General features: G+C 40.5%; 1 protein-coding gene across 2 annotated transcripts in view; it reads right to left on the reverse strand.

Moving 5' to 3' along the window:
* The window catches only part of tspoap1 (TSPO associated protein 1), a 38,557-nt gene that overhangs the window by 18,022 nt on the left and 1,872 nt on the right, over positions 1 to 18,663 (reverse strand). Inside the window, exons 2-12 of one of the 2 annotated variants that reach the window (XM_086012756.1) lie at positions 13,961 to 14,068; positions 13,653 to 13,781; positions 12,744 to 12,920; positions 11,367 to 11,552; positions 3,719 to 3,886; positions 3,468 to 3,551; positions 3,252 to 3,341; positions 3,050 to 3,172; positions 2,853 to 2,957; positions 2,614 to 2,664; positions 1,747 to 1,767 (exon numbers count right to left, since the gene is read on the reverse strand). In XM_086012756.1, the coding sequence (XP_085868882.1) occupies positions 1,747 to 1,767; positions 2,614 to 2,664; positions 2,853 to 2,957; positions 3,050 to 3,172; positions 3,252 to 3,341; positions 3,468 to 3,551; positions 3,719 to 3,886; positions 11,367 to 11,552; positions 12,744 to 12,920; positions 13,653 to 13,781; positions 13,961 to 14,068 (1,242 nt within the window). Of the gene's footprint in view, positions 1 to 1,746; positions 1,768 to 2,145; positions 2,179 to 2,613; positions 2,665 to 2,852; positions 2,958 to 3,049; positions 3,173 to 3,251; positions 3,342 to 3,467; positions 3,552 to 3,718; positions 3,887 to 11,366; positions 11,553 to 12,743; positions 12,921 to 13,652; positions 13,782 to 13,960; positions 14,069 to 18,663 lie in introns of both variants that reach the window. The other variant, XM_086012755.1, reaches the window with a different exon arrangement.

Below are 18,663 nucleotides of genomic sequence, written 5' to 3' on the forward strand. Positions count from 1 at the left end.
GTCAACTTAAAGTGGAAGTCAACCAAAACACATTTTTTTCAAGAATATGCTCTATGCAAGCCCACTAGTTGAAACAAGGCATTCTGATAAATATTGCGTTTGTGGAATAAGAGTTAATCTACCCGTTTTTAGCCATCTCTGGGGGCGGCCATTTTGTCACTTCTGTCAACTGAAAATTACATCACAATTGCTCAGGGCTCAGGTAGCGACCAATCACGGCTCAGCTTCAGAAAACATGCCCGCTGTGATTGGTCGTTACCTGAGCCCTGAGCAGTTGTGATACAAAAGTATCAAAATGGCCGCCCCCTGAGATGTCTAAAAAGGGGTGATTTTTGCTGCTTAACTCATATTCCACTATCTCAATATTAATCAGAATGCCATGTTTCAACTTATGGGCCTGCTGGGAACATATTCTTGAAAAAATGTGTTTGGCTTGATTTCTACTTTAAAAGAGAATTTACAAGACCAAATTAAATAGATCAGCACACCTAATGTAAGGGGCATTCATGTTGGTGTCAGTTCTAAAAGAGCAGTGACAGTCGTCCTGAATTTCCCCCAATTCTTCACTCCAGTAATTGCTGATTTACATTCTTAATTTTGAAATACTGGAATTACCGCCTTCGAACGCCACCAGAATGTCTTGGTCTTGCTGCTGGTCTTTTGAAGCCACTCTAAGGTAATTGACCAGCAGACTTGTAAGGAGTCTAGTGTCAGCTGTTTATTTTATCCGCTACTGTGGATCAGGTACTTTTTTCAAGAATTTTAATTTGGGCAGTCAAATCAATTTTAACCTGCAACAGTCACAAAAAGCGGCATTTGGTATTGAATCTTGAGAAACAAATAGCAATAATAATCGAGCAAATCCGCTTACAACACGCTGTTTGATGTGTTGTCTTGCTGATGTGCACAGGTGAAAATGATCACATTTTGCCAATAAAACCATATTTGTAACAGGGGTGGAATTTTGATTACAAATAAGCAATGGCATGCAGAAAACATCAGACATCTTAACATCTTATGGTTATTTGTTGTTCCTCGGAACACGAAAAACAGTGTCAACACAGTACTATCTACACAAATACTGCAAGCACATTGCTAAAGTATGGGGCCGGGTATTTCAAGACGGACAACATTACTAGAACTAAAATCACAAGGATCATGTGGAATAGGCTGGGGAATTAGAGTTATTTTGTCATTGCACGATATCAATGAACACCTGGCTGGTGTTGGGCACCATAGAGAACATTCTTCTTCTCTTTTACGGCGATTTATATCTGGCAAATAGAGCCAGAACGGCACAGTTAGTTGAAGCACTGCTGATGTTCTGTATGGCGCAAAAGTTGGGCTTGCGGTGGGGGTTTCCTGGTTGCATTCGCATAAAAGAGTCTGAACATTTCCTGTGTCTGCAACACCTACACAAACATCATTTCACATATGCGATTCTAACTGAGATGCACAAATTTAGTTGAAGATGCATTTATCAACACATTGAGAAAGCAGTCTGGCATTATAGCATCATCACAATTTCAAAATCTAGTAATAGGAACCAAAATGATGTGATTGTCCTTGTTGACATGATTCACTCTGATAGCCCCAAAATATTGGACCAGAATGAAATGAGCCAGATGGCCAAATAAAAGTTACGGAGGTTTTGTGATTCTATCTACAGAGGCAAGGCAGGATTGTGTGTAAGGGAAGATTAATATAGCGGCCCATGGGCTCAAGCAGGTTAAAGGTCAACGGTACCTGCATGCAGTCCAGTGTACTCTGGTTAGCACAGAAAAGGGGGAAAAAGAAATTCAAATACATGCTTCTAAAAGAGCCAGAGTCAGCAAGAAAATCCTGTCAGGATGCAGTATCACCAGAATGTCTCTTGGCTGTTAGCAAATCATTAATTCTGACTTTTCTTTTCTTTTTTTTTTAACAATCTCAATACAATACCATACAAACATGGACAATGCGAGTGTGTGGATTGAGCAACACAACTCATTATTATTATTATTATTATTATTATTATTATTATGTTTTCAGGAAGGACAGAGACTTTCTATTGTGATGCTTTTGAGTTAAATAAAGGGACAAAATGTTCAACAAAGAAGCCAAGCAACAGGAAGTAATATTATGAGAGGGGCATCTATACTCTACCAGCTCCCTCCGCAACACAAGCTGAGTCAACTCCTAAAATAAAATATACAACTCATGAACAAATTGTCATAGGCAAAATAACATGGTGGCAAAACATCATGGTGGATGACACTTTTGATGACAACCATCTGTGATATTGGGTAAGCAGCAGATAGCTGGTGCTATGTGCAAAGAACTTAAAATTCACAAAGTAAAAGACACTGTTTTGATGGTTACTTTGGAATGTTTTTGATGGTGAAGAGTGCAGCATGTACACTCCATTTCAATTTTTTAAAAAAAGACTTTGCTTTGTGCTGTCTGGGGAAAAAAAAGGATCCTCAATAAGTTATTAGCACTTTAATGGAATGGAAGGTAAAGGTAAATATGTGAGGCAACACTGGGACATATGATATAGTAAGTGAAAACATTGTAGATACTGTATGTTGACAACACACACAACCATTTTATATCAGTGGAATACAGCCTCACCTCCAACATCTGGACCACCCCTTCATGCTCCCTCTTGGCAAATAACTGAGCCTAATAAAAACAAAATGAAAGACAAATAAAATCATAGAGATGAGTTACGGTGGCGATAAAACGCGCCACGCTCTGTCAAAACTGTTTTCAGACAACCGCGGTGCTTTGTTAGTGCTCAAAGGTTGCCTCCTGCTGGGCAAAACACCATTTCATAGACAAAATCGTGTGATGGACGCTGCGGTTGTTACCCGTTGTAACCGTTTGATTTCATCCTGTTTGAACTTAAGGATAGCCAGAGCCTGCTCATGTTCCAATTCCAACTGCTGCCTTCGCTCAGCGACCTCTCGCATATGCTGCGCAAAGAGACAAAACACGCGCGGTGAGTAGTGAAGAAAACAGTTCAAATTGAAATTGAAAAAAAAAAAAAATGAGGTCCACTGCACACCTTTAGGACCTGCTCTAGGTTCTCCAGTTTGGCACAGAGTCTCTGGTTCTCCTCGAGAACTGAATTGTGTTGAGCGGTCACTTTAGAGAGTTCTTCCCTCAACTCCTCATTCTCAACTCGAGTCTGCGAAAACATGATCATTTTAATGTCCCTCATGAAATCGTCGTATGACATTCGATTGATGGGCAAGTCAGACACAAACCTGTTCGAGCAGCTGTGCCTTCCTCCTGAGGAGATCTGCCTCCTCCTCTAGCTTCTCATTTTTGCCCTGCTCATCCTCAAGCTGGCTCTCCTGTCACGGAAACACCCGGCAGTGTTGGAATAAAACAATCTCAGTGAAGATTTAGGTTGAATGCGTGACGCAGATTGGAAGCCTTTCAAAGAGTCAGGATCAGGAAAAAAAGACAGGATCACTCACCAAATCCAGGCATTTCTTCTGCCGCTTCTTTGCTTCATGCTCAAGATTTTCACATTCTTTTCTCTTCTTTGTCAGCTCACTCTCCTAAATTGGCAGAACGAAATACATACAAATCATTTGCATTGATCATCAATCTGAGAAACTGATACGCTAACTGGCTTAGTAAATTTGACTGCCGCTAAACGTAGTCCTGTAACTGCGTACATCACCCTCTAGTTTCAACAGCAACAGATGATACAGGAGCTACTAACCAGATAGTGAAGATGCTTCTCCTCTGAATTTTTCTCCTGACGGGAGGGAGTCGGGCTGAGGCCCGGGCGGGGCGTCACTGCGAGCCCCGACTCCTCCTCCTCTCCGGGAGTCTTCTCACACCTAGATGGAGATTCATCTAATGGCGCACACGGGGTCTCTCCTACAACCTGACGTGAGAAATATAAATCGACCGGTCAGTCATTTTACATTCATAGACGTAAATCTAACCAGCAAAGTTTTGATTACTGCATGATGAAGCATTGCAAATATTCCGTTCTTGAATTATGTACTGAAACCACGGCCAGCGTCTGACAAGGGAGTAACTGTCCAACAGTGGTTACACCAAACATACCCCCCAATTTGTGAGTGACGGATTATCAGCGAGCCTCCTTACCCGTTGTCTGGCTAGAATCAATAATCCACGGGGATTCCCCCAAGCCTGTAACATGACTACAACACATCAGCAGGAAGCTTTTACATTGGAATTAGGAAGGATATAATGACTTAATTACAGCAGGCTATTCTTATTAATGACTGGCAGTTATTTTTATAAACTAGTCTGTAGGATCTTTCCAATTGTCTTCTACCCAACTGAGAAGGGTCAGGCTGGTAAGAGTTGGGAGTCATTATCTAATTTTAGTGCAAACCTACTTATGGTCAACAGCTGACGAAGTGACTCTGCTAGTGACGCCAAGGCCATGACCTAATAACAGGATCAACAGCACTCATCCACAGCTTGCAAAAGAAGTCGCTCCTCTAGATTTATGAGACACGATTTATTTATTTTCATGACATCCAGGTGGATTCCTAAAAAACATTAGCGTCAACCTTAGAAACATATGTATACTTACAAGAAATTGCATCTTCAGGGGCATATGATACGAACGGACTGAAATTGATACAGTTCATTGAGAAAAACGAGTCATCTTAATTCCTGATTGTAAAATGGCCACGAGGGGAAGAGGGCACCTTGGTATCAGTGATTGCTATCAGCCGCTGTTGTGAGTACTCAATACCTTGAAATGAGGCCTGTGTACTGGTGCTCACCAATCCCTAGCTAAAACCATCAATCTGAGGCTAAGACTTTAGCACAGAGCTATACGTGTGTTTGAATAGTGAAAATGATCAAGGAGCCTTTGAACATGCCAACTTTTAAGGTTCCTCACTGGACATTAATACTATTTTGGAGTTAACAAAAATATAAAATGACTCATTAAGTGTTAGTAAATGGAGACAGCAGGGAAACAAAAAAAGAAGAATTCAACACACCACTAGAGTGCCTCTGGCTTTTAAAACAGCTCTCAGTCTCAGAGGCAATAAATGATAGACAGTACTCTTCATCAATCCGGCTCCAACTTTCTGTGATTGTTTTTGCCACATCAGCTTTGCAGGTTGCAGCTTAGTCGTGGACCATTTTATTCAACTTCTAACAAAGATTTTCAATTGGATTGAGATCCGGACTATTTGCAGGCCATGACATTGGCCTTATGTGTTTTTAGTGCACGTACTGACAGTTTTTGCTCAAGTTCTAGATGTACAATCATCTTGAAAAAATGATTTAATCATCTAGAAATGTCCTTTCAATTGATGGGATGAAAAAAAAAAAAAGTGTTCAAAATGCCAACGTGATCTTAAACGATAAACACGTAAACATTAACAGTTTATCCGCTAATAACTAATCTGCAAACACAGGACGCAAGCAGAAATCAATTGTCGTCTTTTGATCATGCATATTTGCATGTAGCAATGATGCTAACGCCGAATGCGGGATCCAAATGTAAAAATGATTATGCTTACATTCCATTCTTACCAGTTCACCGTGTTATTTCCCATTTCTACCAGTGATACTCTGTTGAAGGCGGAAGTACACGCCGAAACATGTCAGGTAATTGAACGACCTAAAATCACGATTGTCTGTTATATATGAACCAACCAAAATATAGATAACAAGGAAGACAAAATGAACTTAATACAACTTGTACCTAACCATATTTTCAATTTCCTATGTACCAATGGATAAAATAGTGAAGCATGTGGTAAAAATTTGAGTGAGTGGGGTGCACCTCACCGGGTCCATTTACCTAAATGAAACCTCGCTCTCGTTCATTTGCCCGGCTCGCTGAGTTGCTGCCACCAGCGGCTCGGCAACATCACCCCTCGACGTCCGAAGCCCTCTGGCGGGCAGGGGCCACGACCGTTAGGCCGGAGGACCGCCAAGGCTTCGGGCTGCGGCTGGAGGACGTCATCATCGCGGTCAAGACCACTGGAAGGGTCCACGGAGAACTGAGGCGCGTGCTGCTCGCTAACATTTTTTACCACAAGCTTCGCTAGTTCTTCTATTGGTCCATATAAAATTGATTATAAAAAATGTTAAGTATTGTTGTAAGATAGAATGCATGTGTACTGAATGTACAATTTTTGAATGAAAATTACTGAACCCCATTAATCATGCAAACATTTACAATGCTACATGTAAACACAGTGACCTAATAATATGAGCCAACAGGCCAAATCGTCCAAAAGAGGAGATCTTTTTGAAAGGGACTGTCACAATGCTGAGCAAAGTAAATATAATCAGCATCCATGTGGTCTCTGATGTAATTCTGACACTGTTTTTACAAAAGGGCACACAGGGAGAATGTTGCATAATCCCTCACAGATGAAATTTGGGGATACAAAGCATCGTTTCATTAAAAACATCATGTGACGTCTAGATAAAAATGGAAAACCTAAATAAGGGTTAGTTTTTTGATACACACAGTACAGGCCAAAAGTTTGGACACACTTCTCATTCAATGAGTTTCCTTTATTTTCATGACTATTTCCATTGTAGATTCTCACCTTTTTTTTGTTAAGAACATAACCCCACATGTGTTCATTCATAGTTTTGATGCCTTCTGTGAGAATCTGCAATGTAAACAGCCATAAACATAAAGATGACTCATTGAATGAGAAGGTGCGTCAAAACTTTTGGCCTGTACTGTATGTTAACGTCAACCAGCCCAGGGTGTGCCGCATCTCTTATCCAAAGTCAGCCTTAAGAGGTTCCAGCTCACCTGTGACCCTAATAAGGACAAGTGCAATAGAAGATGGGTGGATATATAAACTTAAGTCCTAAAAATATTTAAACCTGATATAAAGTCCATATCCTCCCAATAAAACCGTAGGTCACGATAAATACGCTTTCATAAATATATTTAAAAATCCCAATTCCAGTAAAGGTGGAATGTTGTCTAAAATGTGAAAAACAGAATTAAATGATTTGCAAATGATTCAATTGAATAAATTAAAAAGGCAAAATATTTAATGTTCAAACTGGTGGACATTAAAAAAAAGCAATGAAATAATAGCTAGCGGCTACACAACTTCTAATTTGTTGTATATGTATTCATTCAAAAAGTTACTAAAATGATACTAATTAGAACATTCAACATTTTTAAACAGTTTAGAAGAACTGAACAAAAAAAACATTTTTTCACATACTGCTGATAATTTTATCAGAGTTGGACATTCCGCCTAACACGGACCAGTCCGTCTATCCGCCTATGATGCCCATTTTGTAAGCGCCAAACAATAGACAGGAAACTCATTAAAAAAGACGGATTAAGCATAGGCGGAAGCGCATTTTTCTACGTCCGTGCAATCGTCTATCGCGTCTGACCTGACTAAGCGGCCCGAGTCCGGCCGCGGTGAGCTTCCATTTCACATTTCACTTGGCGGGAGAGGGTAAGACGGTAGACGGAAGTGTGAACGGAAGCGCGTTCAAAATAATAGACCGACCCACCTGTGATTTTTATATTTCACACCCTCTTTTTACCCTAACCTTTGAAAATATTTGAAAAAAATATAAATAAATTCCTGGGATTGAATGGCTGGCCTGAAAAGACAAAAAAAATTGTCAATGGCAGCGAATGAGTTAAGCCTTTGGGCAGTATAAAATCTCAATGAATATTTATTTATTTATCGTCAGTTTCACACAACCTCTTCTAAGCACTGAGCAGTGCAGGTTTGCGAGTGTGTGCGCACATAATGTTGTTTTTTTTGGTCAGGGTTCTTTCAAGGTTGCAAACGGTCGCAAACTGTGTTTCTTGTCGCAACAAAATTTTGAACATGTCGAACACTCCAAGAGGGCAGAATAACACACTCTTGCTCCACATGCAACACGAGTCAAAGTGTTTTCACAGGGTAGGAAGGATTACATTTTCATCAAGTTCCCAGCCCTAATGCCAAGCCACATTATGCATGTGTTACAAGAGCGTGGCTCCTACAATGGCCTGCCAACAGTCCAGACCCGCATCCCATTGAAAAGGTGTGGCGCATAATGACGAGCCAAATATGTCAATGGAGATAAGGCTCTGGCATCGATAACCGGTAATCGAGTGGAATCGGGATTAACATTCCGCTTTTCTTGGAAACGTTCCGATTTTAAAATGTGGGTGCTAAATTTTGATTCCTAGTTAGCCACGTGGAAGAAGCACGAACGAAGAAGGACCAATAGAAAATGTGAGCGTATGGAGCACAGTCCCTCCCGCCGCAGAAGCTGTGGCGTGGGTGCATGGCAGCTCGTACCGATTGGCACCCACACCCGCTCCCCACCGGGCGCCACAGCGGCTAGTCTGGACGTGTTACGGGCATTTCCCGCGGATCTCCCCAGCTGTAGTGCCCGCCGGGACACCGGCGTGGAGGCCCTTCACTTAGTCGGTGATCCCGCCCGGGAATGCTTAGATTAGATACATTTTCTTTGCTTGCGCTTCACATGCAGCTTTGTGCTTGTCATTTATGGGTTTTTTTTCTTTCTAAAGAAAAACAACACTAGGTTACCGGTAGTCCATCAATCGGTGTTCGTTAGCACGCTTTAAGTAACTGCTGCATTACTGTATTTTGTTGAGGTTCTCAAGTTCTCATGAAAAATTAATATCCTGGTTTAATAAAAAGCCCTTACAGTAACTCATAGTAAAATTCAAAAACAGTAAAAACTTCATGAAATTAAAGAACAAAGGATAATTTATCCAAAATAACTCTGGTTATCTCCCTCCTTTTTTTGTGTGTTAAGAATCAGAATTAAGAATCAAGAGGAACCGGAAATGATTCGAAGAACCGGAATGGGAACCAGAATTGTCCAAATTCAAACGATGCCCAACCCTTACACAGTCTTGACACTGTAAATCAAACAAAAATGAAACAATTCCACCTCTAAAGCTTCAACAATTACTGTCCTCAGTTCCCAAATGCTTATTGAGTGTTGTTACAGGGAAAAGGAAAGATGACAAATTGATACACATGCCCTTGTCCCAGCGTTTTTGGAACGAATTGCGGGCATCAAGTTAAAAATGAATTCATATTTGCAAAAAAAAAAAATACACACAATAAAGTTAATCAGTTTGAACATTGAGTATCTTGTCTAGAGTATGCAATTTATCTGTCCCATAAAGTCATCTGGGCTAGCCTGTCAGCCCATATTACCCTGAAGACCCAAGGTGATTAATAAAATGTATGAGGGGATAAATGGATGCAACTTGGGCTCAAATCGAAGCCAAGTCCCATTTAGCGCTGGTGTCATAAGAGGAACCAGCCTACAGCGTTGACGGAGGTGATACCTTCGGTGGCCCTTCTCCCTTGTTAAATGTGACGATATCTCGTGTTTCGAAAGATTTCGGTTGCGTCGCGTTCGCACCCTTATGTGGCGATGATGCTGCATGTTAACGTAACTAAGGGCTTTAACCCTGAACCACACCACTACCACTGGAAGATGCACAGCAAACATGTTTCCTGTCCTCACTCACTCTCTCCATCATTACATATGTGCAGCGAAATTAATTAAAAGCAGCACTAGCCAATCGGAAGGATAGAGGAAAGCAGCCCGTCGAGGCTCATAAGAACATCTCTAGATGCACAGCAGTGGGTCTCTGTCTACATTCCAAGCTTGAGGTGGTCCATGCAAACTAAAGGATCAAGAACAACCTGGGCCCTGGAGCACTAACGGAGAGACATACCCCATTCAGCAGTCCCTGAGTGCCATAAGCACATTGGTGTAATCCCTGCAGACTACTGAAACGGGTAACTGGATCACTTCTTTTAAAAGCACCTTAATGGATTGGCCTGGCCGTTGATTTTCTTTTTAAACACAGAGCATATCGATGTCCAGCAGTCAAATGCAGTAGCATCCCGTCACTGTCACGATGTATACCTCTAACATCTGAAGGCTTTAGATAAAACTGGGGTTTTGACTGCCTTTGAATAAGCCTTATGCATTTAAAGTGACATTTATATTAAAAAAAAAAAAAAAAAAAAAAAAAATGCTGTTAATCCTGAATAAACGTTGCCACGAAACAACCAACTCTGCAGGAATTAATGTTAAAAAGAGATACGAGAGCGACATGCAAAAGGCCCTTAGTTGCTAGTCATAATAGAACACTGACAGGGCTTGATAAAAGTCCTACGCAAAAGCAACACACGATGCCTCGAGCAAGCTGTCACCATCCCAAATCGACGACCACATAGGTGCCATGGCAATGTTGACATTTGCAGGACTTGAATCTCACCTCCAACTAACTCAAAATGAGGTAAGCAGAGAAGAGCTGCCGCGGAAATGCAACCCCAACACAATAGAAACTCGTCAGATGACCTACCCCTTTTGCGTGATCTGAGGCAACATCAAAGATGTCGCTGGGCCTGCTAGTTATCCAGAGCAGGGCTTGGTAGAAAAGTCTTTGGTGCGGGTGGAGTCTTACCTACCACCCAAAACCCTCTCACCGCTGCCACGGCAACAGAGAGCGGATTACTGGACTGTACCATTCTGTTGTTAGAGGGGATTAGAGTTCACACAACATGGCCCCGTTCTGGGTGTTCGTGTACCACTGTGAGTGCGTGTGTGCGGCCCACAAAGGAGAGATTACCACAATCGGCATTTTCATTTGAGAGTCCCAGGGAGGGACTGTATATCACAGACACTTGCAGATAAAGAATAAGATACATAGGACATAATGCCAAGATAAGACGTTAATACACACAAAAAGTATGATTCTATTCAGTCACAGAAGTGATTTCCCCCCCCCGAACAGTTAAAAATAAAAGTAGTGTGATTGACTAAATTTGCCATGGTAAATAACGTCAACATCGCATTACGTAAGTCGCTCAAGTGTATTTCTTTCTTTGTGGCTTGTGGACAACATTTTTAATCTGCGTCTGCAGTGCGAAGGGCAGTAAGTGATTTGAGGAACTGAATGCAGAGACGGTAGGTGCAGTAGGCATTAAATGTAGAGGATCAAGAGTGTGTGAGTTTTGCATCTTTGATCAGGTCCGAGTTCGAGAAAGGGAATCATCTCATTATGGCTTGCGGCAGATTAGTATCGGCTCAAACGACAAGCCATTATATAACGCGGCAAAACAGCATGCATGCCAGCGTAAACATACCCTCACATTCAGGGCTCAACGTTACATTGCCGAGACGGTTGCCTCTCTTCAAATTTGAGCCGGGAAGATGTGCTTTACCCTTATGGCAGCAGAAAAGGAGGACACTTGAACATTACAGTATGTTTTTTTTTTTTTCGAACGTCATCTCCCACAGAATCAAATCAGAGGGGAATTTACTGGCGAAAAGAACTTGAAAGAGTTGAGCAGTATTTGAACTTTGGCAGCCATTTTTACCTTTTCTTCCACAACCGCCACCTCAGCAGATGTCTCACACTTCTCTGGGCCGCCAGGATCAGGATTGCGGTTCTGGTGCTGTGTGGTTGAGGCGACGGCCAGCTGTCTCTGAAGACGGAGAACTTCTCTCTGAGACTCTCTGAGAAGTTTCTCAAATTCCGCCCTGCTCGACGGGGCAGGAGAACCCTACGAAGCATGCGGGATATCCGTAAAAACACAGATGACTAAAACCGATATTTCCATGACTGTAACTGGAGTTATCGCATTACCAAGTATCCTCAAATAACGGCCTCAGCTCTAAATCAACTAGAGGCCGGGTGCATTGTCCACTAGAAGAAATACATGCCTCATCCCAAATACTGAAGTAGCCACCAGTAGCCTTTATATCTTTCCACCATGCGGTAAAGTTGCGTAACATCATAGAAGCTCGACAACAAACTCCACTTAAATCCTCTTCCCATTCTATAATGCCCAAAAGTAGCACAAAAAGAGAACATACAGCAAGCACAACACACATCACCGGGTGCAAAGAGAAGTAGCATAGCGCTGCTCCCAAAAGCTTGCTTAGGTTCAGATTTACAAAACGTTATAAACAGGGGTACCTTGTAGGGCCCAACCGATTAATCGGCAGGCCAATTAAATCATCCGATTGCGGCCCTTCAAACATCGGCTAAAAACGCTATACATGTGTTACATATTACAATATTTCTGCAATGAGACTGAAGGATCTTTAATTCTTTTTCTGCCCATAGACAGCTCTCCGGTTTTCATGTTCTTTACAGTTCTAACTAGCGTAAATGCAGTTCACATAAAGCAAAACAAAAGCCAGATATGAAAGTGGGCAGATATTCTGTATTATTTACTGTTTGAATAATCAATCCAACAGGACACACCAGGGCAACATACATTCGCGTCAGTCACATAAAAAGAGTACATATAGCAACAAAAGGTGCTATATTCTAAGATGTGTATCAGATCCAGGTGTAAATAAAATTGGAAATAAAAGTTGTCATCTTGATTTCTTGTCTCATATTTATCTTTTTATATCAAATCCAAATGTTTTCAGTCCACACCAAAAGTAAAGGAATAGGCCTTAATGTTCCAATACTTTTGGAGGAGAGGAGTTTTATTTTGTTTGTTTGATATTTATGGGAGTGGTGATACAAGTACAATTGTTGTCCAGCAGAGAGCAGACTTGAGCCAACGTGAGCCAGAGGCTGGGCTGGCAAGTGAATTAAAACTTTCCAAGATCAGTAACAATTAAAGACAAAGCCGGGATCAATGAATAAAAAAGAAGACCACACAATAATAATAATTTTTAAAAAATCAGAGCTGAAGACATGAGTTGTAAGATATTAGAAATAACAATATACATACTTTAGCCGTGCCCAGTCGTGCCTCGAGTTCTCTAAAGTCCTGCTGCAGCGCAGCGATCTCCTTGTCCTTGCACAAGAGTGCATCGGCGTGCTGGGCCAGGTCACGGGCTCGCTGTCGCGCAAATGCCCTCTTGTAGTGTTCCACTGACCCGGGCCTTATCAGTGATGGAGAACTCACCTACATGGAGGAAGTATAAGGTATATTGTCATCATTTCCAGTGTAGGGTAATTAAGCCTATGGTGTGGGTAGGGGGTTGCATGGAGGGGGAGAGTTCTGTTCCACCGAACTTGTATGCAAGTCAGAACACAGCGTAGTGCAATTAATAGGGCAATTAATTTTGCAAGGCGGCCACATGAGAAACTGAAACGCTTGCCGAGTCAGCAAGCAAATGTGCCAAGATCAGATTTGCTCTATATTATTTTTAATGTATTGACAAAAAGCATGTTGTCTTGTTTCGATAAAACGCTGCGTGTGCGGATATGGTTCGCACTGTTACAATTAGGAAATACAATAACAAAATTATAAACAATCATTTATATATAATATTGACGGTACAGAGCCCAAAACATAAAAAAAATAAAAATAAAAAAAAATTAAATCAAAGCAATGCTTCTGAATTATTCGCTAGGTTATTCTTTTCACTTCCAAATCACCAATAATTCTCAATACAGACTAATGATTAATGACGATAAGGTCCCAACAACAGATTCCTTGAAACTGAGTTCTAGTGGGACGGATTGTTATTCAAAGAGGACATGGGGGTCTTCCAACGAGGCTTCTATTCACCACATGTATTCATCAGTTTGACAATGAGTTAATTCTAGCGTTTGGGTCAACGTGAGGACAAACTAGCTGGTCGACATAGTTACAATGAAAAACATTTAGCAGTGTTCAAATTGTGCTACATACCATTTTGAGGTTAGCCTCCTGCAATTTCCGTGCCCTCTCCTCCAGCCTTTTGGCAAGCACTGCCAGTTCTGTGTTCTTCCTCCTCAGCCGCCTGACCTTCTCCTCCGTTTCGGGAGCACTGCTCTTCCGCTAAACACATGGGCGCAACAAATTATATCGCACAACGCCTACGGTAAATAGCAACTACACACCAAAAAAGAAAAAAAGCATAAGTATACTATTTAAAACACATTCAGGATGAATGCGCTGTTACCGAATTGTCTTTATCATCTTCGCTCATGAACGTCAGCTGTTGCTTTTAAACTTACCAACAGGCAATTTTCCTCCCTCAATATGCTGCATGTCTTCTTAAGTTCATCCAAAGCTCGCAGGAGTTCAAAGTTCTGCCGTACCAGAAACCGGTAGTCTGCACCATTCTGGAAGAAAAATCGTGACATAAATATTGCCAGGTAAGAATCACAACTTTTTAAAAAAATTTTTTTTAATGAGATAAGGTGTGAATGGTTGTCATATAATACGAAAAGCTGCACTACAAAAAGCTTTCCCCTGCATCCGTGGCACTTGCTAATGGCAGTTGACAAAAGATCACTAGACAGGCTTTTCATTAGCATCAGCGTAACAGCAAGAGCTTTGCACCCACGCTGCATGGTGGAGAGAGGCGAATCACTGATAGAGTGAGTGTCACAGAGAAAGAACCAAGGGATGAGATCACGTACAATGTAACAGAAAAGTAGACTATTCTTTCATGGATTGATTTGTCATAATACTTACAAATCAATTTGCTACATTGCCCAATAGTCATTTCATTTAAGGGGGAGAAAAAGGTGCCTTGCTTTGGAAGAATATATTCCCCTCTATCACAATAATGGGGTAGCCATTTTACAGAAAATGACCACATGAGTAGCTGTAGTAGAATTTGTGTTGTTAGCAATACTCATGAGCGAGTGAATGTGATAAGAAAAAAAAAGAAATATCATAAAAGAATGGCGTTGGAAAGATTTGTAGACAATATGGCTCAAATAGCACCAACACACACACATGGTTTTCTGTGTGGCTGGATTTCTCTAAAATTCCCGTTGTTCGGTCCAACTGCAAAGAAACAACCAGCCGGCAGGCACCGACTTTAATGAAGACATATTTCGTTATGTCACCATTTGAGGTCAATTTATTAACTAAAGACGTCAGACTTTAACTTGTGGTTAACAAGTCTGCCTTAAAGATCTGTTTTGCAAGTTCTCCCCGTGAGGTTTCTCTTGGTAATCAGGCTTGGTCTCACATTCCAAAAACACGCATGGGTGTAATCAGCTTCTCGCAGAGTGAGCTGGGATATGCTCCACTTCCCCACAACCGGGCCTGAACAGGATAAGCGGCACAGAAAATGAACAAATGGATTTGGTGGAGTACTATGCCATTGGATTTCAGTCCCCGTCGGTCAACAGAACGATACACAAAGTCACTCTAAAGTCAGATGATGTTATTTTGTAAGCATTTTGAAGAGTCAGCTAGTCCCCAAATGTTGGCTTTCTTCCTAGGACGGTGGTGGACAGCTGGCCCCAAATTCAGCCTTCACCTGCACTCAAAATGTGAATCTATCAGTTTCTGGAATAATGTAGAAGGTACTGACATTTTTTTTTTTTTTTTTTTTTTTACAAAAGTAATAATGAGAAAATGACTTTTGCTCCCTGTAAGATGCGAGGGTTCTTTAGGCCATATAATGAAATACTTCTTTGCTCTCTCACACTAAATGGACCTGGATCAGTAAGCAAGGCAGATGTAACTCAGTAGCAGGGGGTCAAGGGTCTCCACACATGCTGTCAGGGTAGCCTCGGCATGGGGCGGAGTCATCTCCATATATATGTGCATTTGTGTAGAAAAAAAACATAATAGGAGTGATGATAATAAAACGACCACAAATGGACACTCCTCAACCTAAAAGCACCCTCTCCCAAAAATCTTTATGTAGTCTTGCACATCTCGATTCCAAACTAAAGTAGAATGTTTGTTACATTCCAAGGTTCATTTTTTGTGGGTAGAAATATATGTGCACTTTTGAAGGAGTGACTCAGCAAAGAATACAACTTGCACACATTTCAATGCCCCTGACAAGCTGACTTTGCTGCGCTAGCACTTGTGCAACTGGGAAACACAGTCCGGATGGCAGCTTAATGAATTTGCTGATTGTTGGCATAAGAAGGACATTTAATTCTGCGAAAATCTTCTGAGTCAGCTTTGCATCGACTTTTAACTCTTTTGAAGAACAGTAGTAACATTTTCGACTACTGTATTTAATTAATTACAAAATTGTGCTGTTAGGACTGTAAAAAAAAAAAAAAAAAGGTTTTAGATGTATACCAAAGAAAACTATTCGGAGAAGAATGTATTGGAAGAATAACACAAAAATTAAATTGGGTTAAAACAAAAAATTAAATCCATCACTACCTAACCTAATCACAGTCAGTTTGTTGTCAATGTAAATACAGTCCATTCACTGAAAGGTAAAAAACTATCACAATGTCGCCACACAGAAGGTGGTGGAAGAGCAAATTAACTGACCTCGTCAAAACTATCTGCGAAAACAAATCCGTCAATGATAACAACACAGAAAGAACAACCACCATTTATCTACCAAAACTAAAACACTCAGAGAAAGCTCAATTAGAAGCCAACATATCACAAACAAAATGAATATGACGATGAAGCAGTTGGCCATTTCTCCGTGTGAAAAATGGTGCCTTGGTCTCGGGCAGACTGTTCGTTCATCCAAAAGTTGTTAAAACAATTGTAAAAAAAATATATAAAATCTTGAAACACTCCAAAAGGTTGCTTATCGTGTGAGGTGATTTAGTGCAAAACAGCTCCTAATGCTCATATATAAGTCATGAACAGACTATGAAGTGTCATCTCAAATCTTCCCCGCTATGTATCACTCATTTACCCCTTGGGGTGCCTGACGCTGACGGATTGCGGATTACGGGGGGTCTGCTTTAAGCAGCAAGCGGACAAAGAGCCAACATAACAGACAGCTTTTATCCCCCCCCCCCCCCCCCCCAAGTTTTAGGCGATCGTCACCCACACCCCTGCAAGCATCTTCTGGGTTTGATGTAAATAATAAATAATGAAATAAAATATGCTTTCTGGCAACATTTTTAGTGTGTGTATCGTGCACGATGTCAGGGCAAATTATATTTATTAGAAATTAGAACATGACCATCATTTTCTATCACAAGGCAACAATCAATCTCAAAATACACGAACCACCATAAAAAGAAAAAAACGATTAGATTTCATATTGCATCTCTATTACAGGCTGGGGAGCCCATTTCATACCAAGCTATTGGCAGAGACAATAATTAAAAACCATTATCGTAGCTGCATCAATTTCTTGGGTACCACAAATGAAATCAACAAAATCCCCTGAGGCGTCTTGGGATTATTAAAGTGTTACACAATGTTGGTAGACATTAGAGAATGGGGAAAAATAAAGTGGTGCCAAATGACTCTTTTTAGAGAAGTATCAAAACAAAAGAGGACAATGGGCTGCCCAAAAAAAAAAAAAATATATATATATATATATATATATATACACTATGAGGCATTTGGTTATACTGTATGTGTGACTATGCGACTGGGGTTCAATTGCTTTCAAACACACCACAAAATTAAATTAACTAAAAATTTTTAAAAAATCACTATTACAATGCAATTCCAAAGATTGAATGCAAACTCCCAAGCTTTCATGGGCCCTGAGTTGATGAGTTCGTGCATCAATCCAGTCCCATCAGAACCTTGGCATTCATCCCTCCTACTCAGTCACTGTCACCACTGCAGCTTTCATTGGACAATGCCTTTTAATCACTGATACCATCTGTAAATTTCCAGAGATATCTCCAAAGTATAGCGACACATCCTTGGAGGAACACTTGGACTTCCTATTGATCGTCAAGTAGATATAATAATATGAATTGATCTTGCGTTAAGAGTCCAACTATTGTCTTTGTTGTTAGCAAAAATAAATTAATGACTGACCTTACTTTATCTTCAGACAGTGTCGAACTGTCATCCATTCCGAGTCATATTCAACCAAACAGCCGTTGTATGCGTCAGCATTTTAGTAGAATAAAAAAAAATTAGAAATAACAGTGTAGCGAGCCCTTAAAAAGGTCAGTGAAAGTTATAAAGCATAATAGTATGGAATAAGCCTTTATTATTCTTGTAATGGGGAAACTCCAGTTTTACAGTAGTAAAAGTGGAAGGTATCAGCACAAGAATTAATACAACAGGCTAAAAACCTGTGTATCAATGTGATATCTAACTTCTGTGTTCATATTTACAACACAGGACAAAGGGACTCACACTGAGTGGCCCTGGTTGATTAATAAAAATAAATAAAAAATCATTCCCACCCATTTTCTTTTTTTCCTGCATAATCATGATTCGGCACACGCGGATTCATCTATTTGCAGATTTATTTTTGTTGTCAGTATTTTTTTCCAGTATTTGAGAGGTTGTTTTTTTTTTTAATTGTTCTTTTGTTGAGGAGCCAACCCATGCTTTTCATGGAAAACGCCCAATGGAAATTTATCAGTGTTTTTTGGTGATTTACCACAGTATATGATATTGAAGTGACTGCATTTGGAATAGATAACGAAAGCAGCACATGACCTCTGTCCCACAGAGACCGTCTATACGCTTTACAACCAGACAGATAGACACAGGGGTGAGTTGGGGGATGCCAAGACAAATACTCCAGAGAATAGCCTAACCCTCACCCATCAATTATTCATAAAGTGATAACATGTAAATATGCAGGAACCATGTGGAAAAATAACCATGTAGAATCACTGATGGAAAATACAACATATACTGTAGAGGTTTGTTATCTTTTAATCACGTATAAATAAATGAGATGCAGGTAGCTATTATCATGCAGCATGCTTCTTTTAAAAACGTATTTTTTTTTAAAACAGAGGCATAAAATTCTCTAAACATTTCAAACAATGTGATGAAAACA

This window comes from Filicampus tigris, chromosome 17, assembly GCF_054856515.1.
Source record: "Filicampus tigris isolate MCC_2025a chromosome 17, RoL_Ftig_1.0, whole genome shotgun sequence".
NCBI classification, from domain to species: Eukaryota; Metazoa; Chordata; class Actinopteri; order Syngnathiformes; family Syngnathidae; genus Filicampus; species Filicampus tigris.